General features: G+C 35.5%; 2 protein-coding genes across 2 annotated transcripts; both read right to left on the reverse strand.

Annotated features, from left to right (window-relative positions):
• Nucleotides 1–146: 146 nt before the first annotated feature.
• On the reverse strand, nucleotides 147–1,006 carry LOC123216741 (transcription factor PAR1-like). Its single transcript, XM_044637294.1, has one exon. The coding sequence runs from the start codon at nucleotides 815–817 to the stop codon at nucleotides 401–403; it is 417 nt and encodes a 138-aa protein (XP_044493229.1). The 5' UTR covers nucleotides 818–1,006; the 3' UTR covers nucleotides 147–400.
• Nucleotides 1,007–2,163: 1,157 nt separating this feature from the next.
• On the reverse strand, nucleotides 2,164–7,612 carry LOC123216739 (mitogen-activated protein kinase 20-like). Its single transcript, XM_044637293.1, has 10 exons — nucleotides 7,233–7,612; nucleotides 5,920–6,328; nucleotides 5,412–5,539; nucleotides 5,225–5,284; nucleotides 4,609–4,758; nucleotides 4,336–4,491; nucleotides 4,041–4,252; nucleotides 3,831–3,932; nucleotides 3,112–3,275; nucleotides 2,164–3,014 (listed from the first exon to the last, which is right to left on the reverse strand). The coding sequence occupies exons 1-10, from the start codon at nucleotides 7,254–7,256 to the stop codon at nucleotides 2,554–2,556; spliced, it is 1,866 nt and encodes a 621-aa protein (XP_044493228.1). The 5' UTR covers nucleotides 7,257–7,612; the 3' UTR covers nucleotides 2,164–2,553.
• Between the last annotated feature and the right edge of the window lie 1,575 nt (nucleotides 7,613–9,187).

A 9,187-nucleotide genomic window follows, 5' to 3' on the forward strand; every position in this document is an offset into this window, starting at 1 on the left:
ATAAGTAGGTATTTGAATTTTCAAAATAAAAAAATATATATAAAAAAACAGCAATCATTGGGTGGGAAATAGCCCTTTGGCCTTATAATATTCTTTGTAACATTTAGGAAACCAAACCCAATCACAAAAATTCCTAGGCTCCTAGCTGTCAACATTAAAACTACTTTCATTAAAAAAGGAAGATCAGTTCATATTCCAATATTCCTACCATTACTATTCATCCTCTTCCTTCTCATTGCTGTATTGCACCGAGAAGTGTCAATTGTCGAAATAAAATACCATAAACAAAATAAGAATAAAAAGGAATACTTTTGCTCCCAACCCAACAATACTGATTGGCAAAAGAAATTTAAAGCAGATAAAATTGGTAATGAAGTAATGACATAATTAATCGTCATCATCAACCTCCAAATTTCCTCTTCTCCTTCTCCAGGCCCTGAACAAAACTAACAAGAGCTTTCATGGCTTTAATCTGACATTGTAAAGCCAATATATAGCCAGCTGTCTCTTCAAACAATTTATCAACCCCTAGTGATTCTCCTCCAGGTACAATCCTTTGCAATACCACAATCTTTCTTTCCACTTCACCTATCTCATCTTCGCCGTCGTCTTCTTTTCTATCAAAAACCTCCGTGTCTCTTCTCTTCCTCCGCTCACAGCTACCACTACTAGCAGTTTCACCTCTCTTGCTACACCGACAACTACAATCACGCTCATGCACTGCAGCTTCACCTTTCATGTGGGTTTTCGTTTTTATTTTTCTTTCACTCTTCCGAAATTTGGGCATGGAGGCTGTTGAGCTTAGCGCGTTCTCCATACTAATACACCAGACCAGAGAAAACGAGGAAGCTTGAGAGAGAGAATGAGAAGTAGGGTTATGTTTATGAGTTATGACCTCAGCAGTGAGATTGTCGAGTTAAGTACGAGAAGAAATGGCGTCAAATTTCTGTCGAGCTCTAGAAATGTCAATGCCAACGAAGCTTGGGTCCACCGAGTTTGGGCTTTGCGAGGCCTGCTTTTGGTTTCGCGTAGAGATGTACATTCACTCGCCTATCAGATCGCGTGGTGATTGTGAGCTAATGAGTGCTTGCATGTGGCATTATGATGAGTATGGTATAACAGTTCTTCCTCTTCCACACGGAAGATGGGAAAAAGTGTTACGCGCAATGAAGAAGGGGGTGGAAGAGCGTGTGAGGATCAGTGGAGTGAATGTAGCTTGATAGATACAAATAGAGAAAAGAGAAAATTAAAAAAGGGGCCCACAAAACAAATGGGGGGAAAAAGAGAGAGAGGGAGCACATGTTAGCACATGATTTTCTTGAACCCAACACCACCCATGTGCATTCTTTCTCCTATGATCTTAATCACTAAGTTAGCATGACTGACACGTAAAAACTTTATGAAGGGGGTCCCATCTACTACTCTGGAGCCCCTCAAGGGTAGATTGGCTGGTCATGGGATGGAGGTGGCGGTGGTGATGGAGGAGGTGGTGGTGGTGGGAATGGTGTTTCCAAGAAGGAAACAAATGGCACAGCACAGGGATTGCGGGAGAGATACTGCGTGTTGGGCATCCGGGACTCAATGCAATCAGACCCACGTAATCTTTTGTTGCTTTTACGCACCACATTTTGTTTTAATTTATTAATTGTTCTTGGATCCAATGGAATCCATCCTTCCGGACCCACCATAACTCACAATGTTATTTTTATTTTTTCTGATTATATGTTATATTCTTTGTTTCTTGGAGAGTCCGTATGTACCTGTTTCAAGTACAAGATCATCCACATATGGACATAACCAACAATATCTTATCATTAATAATATTAATTGCATCCAAATGAATGGCCAAATGGCTTCTTAAGCACACAAATGACAAATCCAAGATAACAATAACGAGCAAGGGAGATGAGAACCATTGGACAAAGTGGCATGGGGGACCCTAATTCAAAAGTCGAGGTGGTTGAATTCAGCAATAACGGACACATGCATCACATATTCCCATCTTAATTGCTGTTGTGGATTGTCTTATAAAAAAAACATTACATGTTAGCGCTTTCACTTTCGAACATTACTTTGGTGAATACTGTCCTCTTATATTTCCTCGTAATGTAGTCGATTAATACAACACAGAACAAATAAAACCAATACTTTGACACAATTTAGTTGTCAACCAATCATGTCTGCTTGCACTGCATAACATCCTTGTATAAATTACAACCTACCATATATGTAAGCCCTTTTTCTTATTTTATCATGAAAAAAAATGAACTGTGCGAAATAGAGTGAGTGATATTTCTGTCATGGGTTGAATGTATATTTTCACTAACATATAGTCTTTCCCAAAACCAAGCTTTAACTGGCACCTAACTCCACCTGAGAAAGCTAGATATATCAAAGACAGGACACCCCAGATCCTCAGCTTCTTTTTACACATCCTAACTTACAATCCTACCTTTCTACTCGTCTCCATATTTTTATAGGAACACTCCACTAATAGGGATTGCTCTACTCAGCCAAACTGTTACACCACTGCCTCTGATTCTAATCCTTTCTCTAATACATCCTTGACATACCATACTGAACAGTCCCAACCTTTCTCTGAGTAGTGGCACCGGCAGCGGCTGTTGTTGCAGCACCAATCCCACCATACTGAGCTTTTGCCTGCAACAGATTTGTGTCGATGGCAATTCTATCATTACCTCGGTCCACCTTATTCACTCCCACTCGTTTCATAAAAAATGGATTGGAGTCGATGTTGACTGCTATATCTGGTGTAAGTTTGGCTCCCATGTGGCATTGAGGGCCTTGTTTTTCCTGGGTAGACAATTCCCTCTCAGAATCCATTGCAGTTGATTTTTCTTGCTTTCCTGTGCCAGATTTGCGGTAACAATAAGCACTAGGGACTGCCTGAGAAAGGACTGCGCTTCTAATGAAAGTTCTTGGATCATAAGCATCTTTCATCACACTTGTATTCTCGTATGGTACAACTGGCCCCACAACTTTTCCTGGTTTGGCTGAAGAGAACATCAAGTTCAGTTCCGATCTGATTACATGCTAACAAAAGAATCACAGATACAACACTAGGAGCACAAGAAGTGAGAGTGAGAGTACCCAATGGAAATCTTTGTACTGCTGCCAAGGTCCTTGGCATATTTACAGGAATTCCTTCTGATTCCCTGGAATTCTTATTATATGCCTCTTCCGCAGCCGCCTGCCGATCTCTGGAACTTGGTTGTTCCCTGAGATTTACTGTATTTGAATGTACAATTGTTGACCTACAATTATCAAAGAAAACAGTTTATTATTTTGAACTTGGGCTAAATGAAGTAAAGCAAGAAACACAAATCAAGCATGAAACAAATGTACCCTCAAAATGTGAATAGCTACTAGAAAGCAAACAAAGTTCCCAAGACAAATATTTATAAATAATTAAAACCAATAAAGAAAGAGTCCTTTAATAGTGTGCACGTAGATAGAAAAAACAGCATCACCAGGTATTTTGAAATTGATGCTCTCAGACTTGCACTCACACTCATGCTCCCATTCTAACTCTTACACATGAAGAGGGATCATGAATAGGAGCTAAACTTGTAATCAACACTATTCTTTCAAATCAAGCCCTCAGACAGGGACAACATTAAATCTAATATAAACTGACTAATGTATCACCCAATATAAATAAATAATGTGAGTTACAATAATGGTAAACATAAAATAAATAATTTCCTGATATTTTGTCCACAGGTTACCAGGAAAGGCAAAAATAACAACTGTGATTACCCACAATAATTAGAGACTGCAAAAGTAAATGAGTAGACAAAAGACCCTACCTAGGAAGAGATACATGCTTTCTTTCAGGTGGAATTACTGGCCCACTTTTACCACTGTTCTCTTCAAGATGTGCAAACTGCTTTCTAAATTGATCAACAGCACTGTAAAAAAAAAATGGACCAAAAGTCAGGATAATGCAGAGACCCAAAGATCATGAACTCAGCTCAACAAGATCAAAACTGCAAAACATCAACCAAGAAAGGTATAACCTTGGATAAAGGAAATTTGTCCTCTCAGTTCCATTCACGTAGTCCTTAAGCAACTGAGGATGGTATTCTAATATCTCCCGGAAAATTAGCTCTCGGATATCCTCCTTTGTAACCCTCCGCCTCTCAAACTCAAACTCCATCTTTGAAATTGGCTGACAAGAAGGCTCCCTCTCAACTTTTGCTAGTCCTTTAAAATAAGGATCTGCCAGTGCCTGAAAGAACACCAAACCAAATCATTTATAACCAAACCAAACAGACCATATTTAGTAAAAATTCTTATAATCTAATAATAAACCTCTTCAGCAGTTGGCCGGTCTTTTGGATCGAAGGCCAGCAACCTTTCCAACAGTTGCAGAGCCAAAGGATCTGCATTTGGAAATTTTTGTGCAAACTGCACTGGCTGCTTTTTCCTCATGCTAGTTAAGTATCTCCTTGCCTTGTCATTTCTAACCTGAAATATATATATATGAAAAAGACATGTATTTTCATGGGATAGGACTAGGAGAGGGATGGAGAAATTTTAAAACTCAGCAACACAACGATATTATCAAAAAAATAATTTTAATACCCGAGAGATAGTATCTAATGAAGGTGTGCCAAGCAGATCTGTCATTAAATCCAACTGATGGACAACATTCTTTCCAGGGAAAAGGGGCTTCCCAGTTAACACCTCTGCGAATATGCAACCTATGCTCCATATATCAATAGCTGGTGTGTACTGAAACCAAATTCCATCATATGTTACAATTCAACAAAATTGGAGATTTTAAGTCACAAAGGAAGAAGAATTAAATTTCCCAAAGTTACCAGAAGTTGCCAGAGCAAGAAGACATAAAAAATATCATAAAAATATTGATTTTGACTACAGGTTTCCCATTGCACCAGACAATGAACTAGAAAGAGACCTATATTAGATAACTCAATCATATGTAGCATCTAGCTAGGCACTCAACTACTTTCAATCATACAAACCAAGGGACATCATACAATTGTCATGGTTCTAATTCTTCCAAAGTTGAAATGATTCTCAAAAAGTCACTGGTCTCCAAACACATTTTATGCACAGCTAGAATTAATGATAGGCCACTAAACTGAGTACGTTGCACATTTTTTATTATAAAGCATCAGACAATTCTGTATAAAGTTTACAGCATCATTTAGTTCAAAAAAAAGCAAAGCCATACCTTAGAAAAAAATGATCCACAGAGCTCGGGAGCTCTATACCATCTTGTAGCAACATAATCCTGTAAATGTACCACAATTACAAAGTAATTTCCTATATTCGGAAAGATAACATACTTTATAACATAAACATTTTGTAAGAAACTAATATAACAATAATCACAAATTTAACATCTATAAAATTCATACCGTCCAGAAAATTGTAGTAGGTGTGTCATTAAATGCAACTCTTGCTAACCCAAAATCACAGATTTTCAGTTTACAATTTGCATTGGCCAATATATTCTTTGGTTTTAAATCTCGATGGTAGACATTTGCTGCAATGAATTACATAACATTAGATATGTACTTCCCTCCTGAAAAAAGGTGGGGAAAATGGGGAAATAGAAGAAAAAATATGTGAATATAGAATGAAAACAATACAGATTATCTAAGTTGAAGGGTCTGGCAAATATACAGAGAAAAGCAGTTTGTAGAAATAAAGGTAAATGTAGTTCTCAGATGTAAGGTAAGTAAAACAGATTGTTCAGTATAAAATAGTATGACAAGAACAATAATAAAATGATAATGTCTTTCGAACTACAACTTCTGCATCTGACGTTTATTGCAATTAGTCACCCCCACTTTTGGGTTAAAAAAGATGAAGAAAAGTAAAAAACTTAATAGAGTGACAGCATGAGTTACAGGGTAAACATACCTGTGTGAATATACTTTAATGCACGAAGGAGCTGGTAAAGGAAAAACTGATAGTGGTCTCGTGTCAAATCATCATTGGCTTTAATGACTTGATGGAGATCTGACTCCATGAGCTCAAAAACAACATAAATATCTTTAAATTCCCTTCTAGAAGGAGGCAGCATAATGTGTTTTATTTCTACAATATCAGGATGACGTAGAAGTCTGAGCAGCTTTATCTCCCGAAGAATACGAGCAGCATCAGAGATGTGTTCGAAAATATCATTTATTTTCTTAATTGCCACTTTTTCACCAGTTTGAGTATCAATGGCTGAGCAAACAACACCATAACTTCCCTTCCCAATAACTTCCTGAATTTTGTACCTATTAGCATCACCATACTCAGAGAAAAACTCCATCTCTGAAGAATTCTAGAAACAGAAACACAAGTCAGGTTAGCATACCAACACATACTAATCAAATAGATTAGTAAGCACATTTATACACACTGTACACAGCTACATAGTCTTTAAAACAAGATTGCAAATGTTTTATAAGCACTATGCAGGTTAAAAGCATATCAACCAGATGCTACCATTGTGACTCATTGTAATCTTTTTTTAAAAAAAAAAAAAAATCAAACATGTAAAAATACATTATGGGAATGCGTATCTTGCTTTCCATGTTACATTAATTGAATCCTTTTATAATTCTCTCATGATATAGCAAGTATAGCATTTTACGAAAATAGTAGAAGATAATAGATGGTTGAAAAAAAAAAAAAAAAGTAATCAATATCAATATTGTTAATCGGGTATAAATTATTTTTCTCAAAGATGTATATAAGAAGAACTGCGGAGTATCCCAAAAGAAAAAAGGAAGCGAAAAAATAAATATGGAATTTTCCTAATGCAACTTTTACCGCTGAAATGAATGAGTTCTTACATGTACCACTTTGCATCTTCCGCTCCAAGAAAAAAATTTGATAGCCAACTTAGAGAATTGTCTTCTCAATCAAGAGTCAGTGTATTAAAAAGCTGTCTAATTCTAAGTAATTTTATAAAAAATGAGATTATCAAGTTCCATCGGTTAATTCTGATCGCATAATAAGGAAACACTAATTTATCAAGTCCCAACAAATGCCAGCAGTTACAAACTTAGAATCGTTCGGATACGCGTAATCTATCCACTTGCAAAGAATCATCACACCAAGATAAAACAAAACAAACCGAAAGCGGAAACAAAGAGAGAATAAGGTCCGATGTGATCAGAAACAAAATGAAATAAATTCGAACTGAACTAAACCAATTACAAAGAAGGGTACGGTATAAATACCTTTTTTCGTTGATCTTGCTGCATAATTTAATTTGAGAAAATTACAAAAAACAAAAAAGATGAATTCAAATCAACCGCATTTGCCCCATCGTCCCCTGCTTCTGATAACAAGCCCACAGTCCCACCAAAGTCCTCTTCTCATACACACTCGGCTCGGAAAGAAATTACCATCAACAACGACTAACATAACACAACATAAAATAAATCACCACAACTTCTTCTTCTCTTGGATCTTAAACCAGCCAGCTATTGCTTTTCAAGGTTGCTGAAGAGTGTGGGAACTGCAAGATCTCTAACACCGACAGTGTGAAGAGGCTTTAGAGAGAGAAATACGTGACCGTAGTGGGAGAGAGAATATTAGGAAATATTTAAGGCTTTTGGCATGAATCCAGGGATATATAGATTTACTGTATTTCTCTCGTGTGAATACGCTTGCTTATTGGATAATGTATAATATCTTACGGTATAATATTACTCCAATACGCCAGTGGCATATCCTGTAAATTTGGTACTTTTTAAGGCTGGATACATAGGGAGCTGTCAAGGAGGGTAGGTACACGTGTCGTCTACTTAAGTGATAGAGTTGGGGTCTGTTGGACACGTAGAAAGTTAAACGGTCAGAGGCCAGTATGGCGAACAAACTTATTTGACAGTGGATTTTTCCTTTTTGAATTGGCAGATGCTAAAAAAAGTTTATCCTGTTTTTGTTATGTAAGAAGCTTGAATTGTGTTCTAAGGAACCACTGTAAACCTACATTGGTAAAATGATACATCATCGTTTAATTAAGTATAAATAAAATAATAAAATAATAATAATATGTTAATTTAATATTTAATTTTATATCCATTTTTAGGTATATTTAAAAGTCAACGAACCACATGTGTTAATTAAATTAATTAAGAATTCAATTCACCAAAGCAAACTGAAAGCCATCCGACACCAGCCAAACCCTTCGCTTGACGTTTTAGCCTACTCAATTTCAACCCTTATTTTTCTATTTATGCAAACAAATCACTGCCATTCAATTTCCTTCGAATTAAGAAAAGTTGTTTCAAATGTTTAAATTGAATCCGACTCTAAAGTGGTAATCTATTTGGTATATTTATACATTGAAATAAAAGTTTTCGTGTTAAACTTCTCAATAACTTCAATGATATGTCTTATAAGAATTAACAAGTAAATCTCGTTTATAGGTTTTCAAAAGTAAATAAAGTTATTAATTAAATATCTAAATTTATTTTAAATTCATTTACTGTGTTGACATTTTATCAAAATTTATCAATAGGGTTATAAAAGATTTTTTTGACAAAAAGTATTAAAATTTTATATTTTAAATTAATATTTATATTTTTGATGTGTTTTTAGATATTTTATCCCGACCTTGTATGTATATATATATATATATATATATATATATATATATATATATATAAACCGCTTCGCTGCTCTTTCTTCCTTACTTCCTGGGTAAATAAATTAATGGGATTTGAATAGGCAAAGTTTTTAAGTATTTTTTGGTGTTTGATGCTAGTAAAGATTAGAGCGAATTTCATAAACTGTATCACGGATGCTTATGTCCCAAAATGATACAATGAAATTTATGCTCTTTATTTTGTAGAAGAAGTAAGGTTAAAATAATCATGATTATAATAACAGCAAAATGCCCAGGATGAAATTTTAAAGCAGAAAAAAAAAAAAAAGAAGTTTATGGTAAGAATAGATTTTCAGTCATTGTCCAATGACTGATACAGGGTAGGTATTTGGTTGAATGTTGTTATTGTTCATTTAACAGGCGATAACTTCATTGTTAGTTAATCTGCGCAAGTTGATGTTGGTCGGTCAAGGACCCAAGTCATCATCAAATTTAAGAAATTTCATGTCATACCAAAACAAAAAATAAAGTGTCCAATGAGATTTTTCATTATCAACAAAAATACATAAATATAAATTTTAC

This window comes from Mangifera indica, chromosome 5, assembly GCF_011075055.1.
Source record: "Mangifera indica cultivar Alphonso chromosome 5, CATAS_Mindica_2.1, whole genome shotgun sequence".
NCBI classification, from domain to species: Eukaryota; Viridiplantae; Streptophyta; class Magnoliopsida; order Sapindales; family Anacardiaceae; genus Mangifera; species Mangifera indica.

Bases quoted from the DNA above. Each gene is read 5' to 3' on its own strand.
- LOC123216741 (XM_044637294.1), bottom strand. From the start codon at position 817: ATGGAGAACGCGCTAAGCTCAACAGCCTCCATGCCCAAATTTCGGAAG.
- LOC123216739 (XM_044637293.1), bottom strand. From the start codon at position 7,256: ATGCAGCAAGATCAACGAAAAAAG. The intron at 4,492-4,608 runs GTATTAAAATTA...TATATATTTCAG, and splicing joins CATTAGATACTATCTCTCGG to GTTAGAAATGACAAGGCAAG. The intron at 3,276-3,830 runs GTAGGGTCTTTT...TGATAATTGTAG, and splicing joins AAGCATGTATCTCTTCCTAG to GTCAACAATTGTACATTCAA.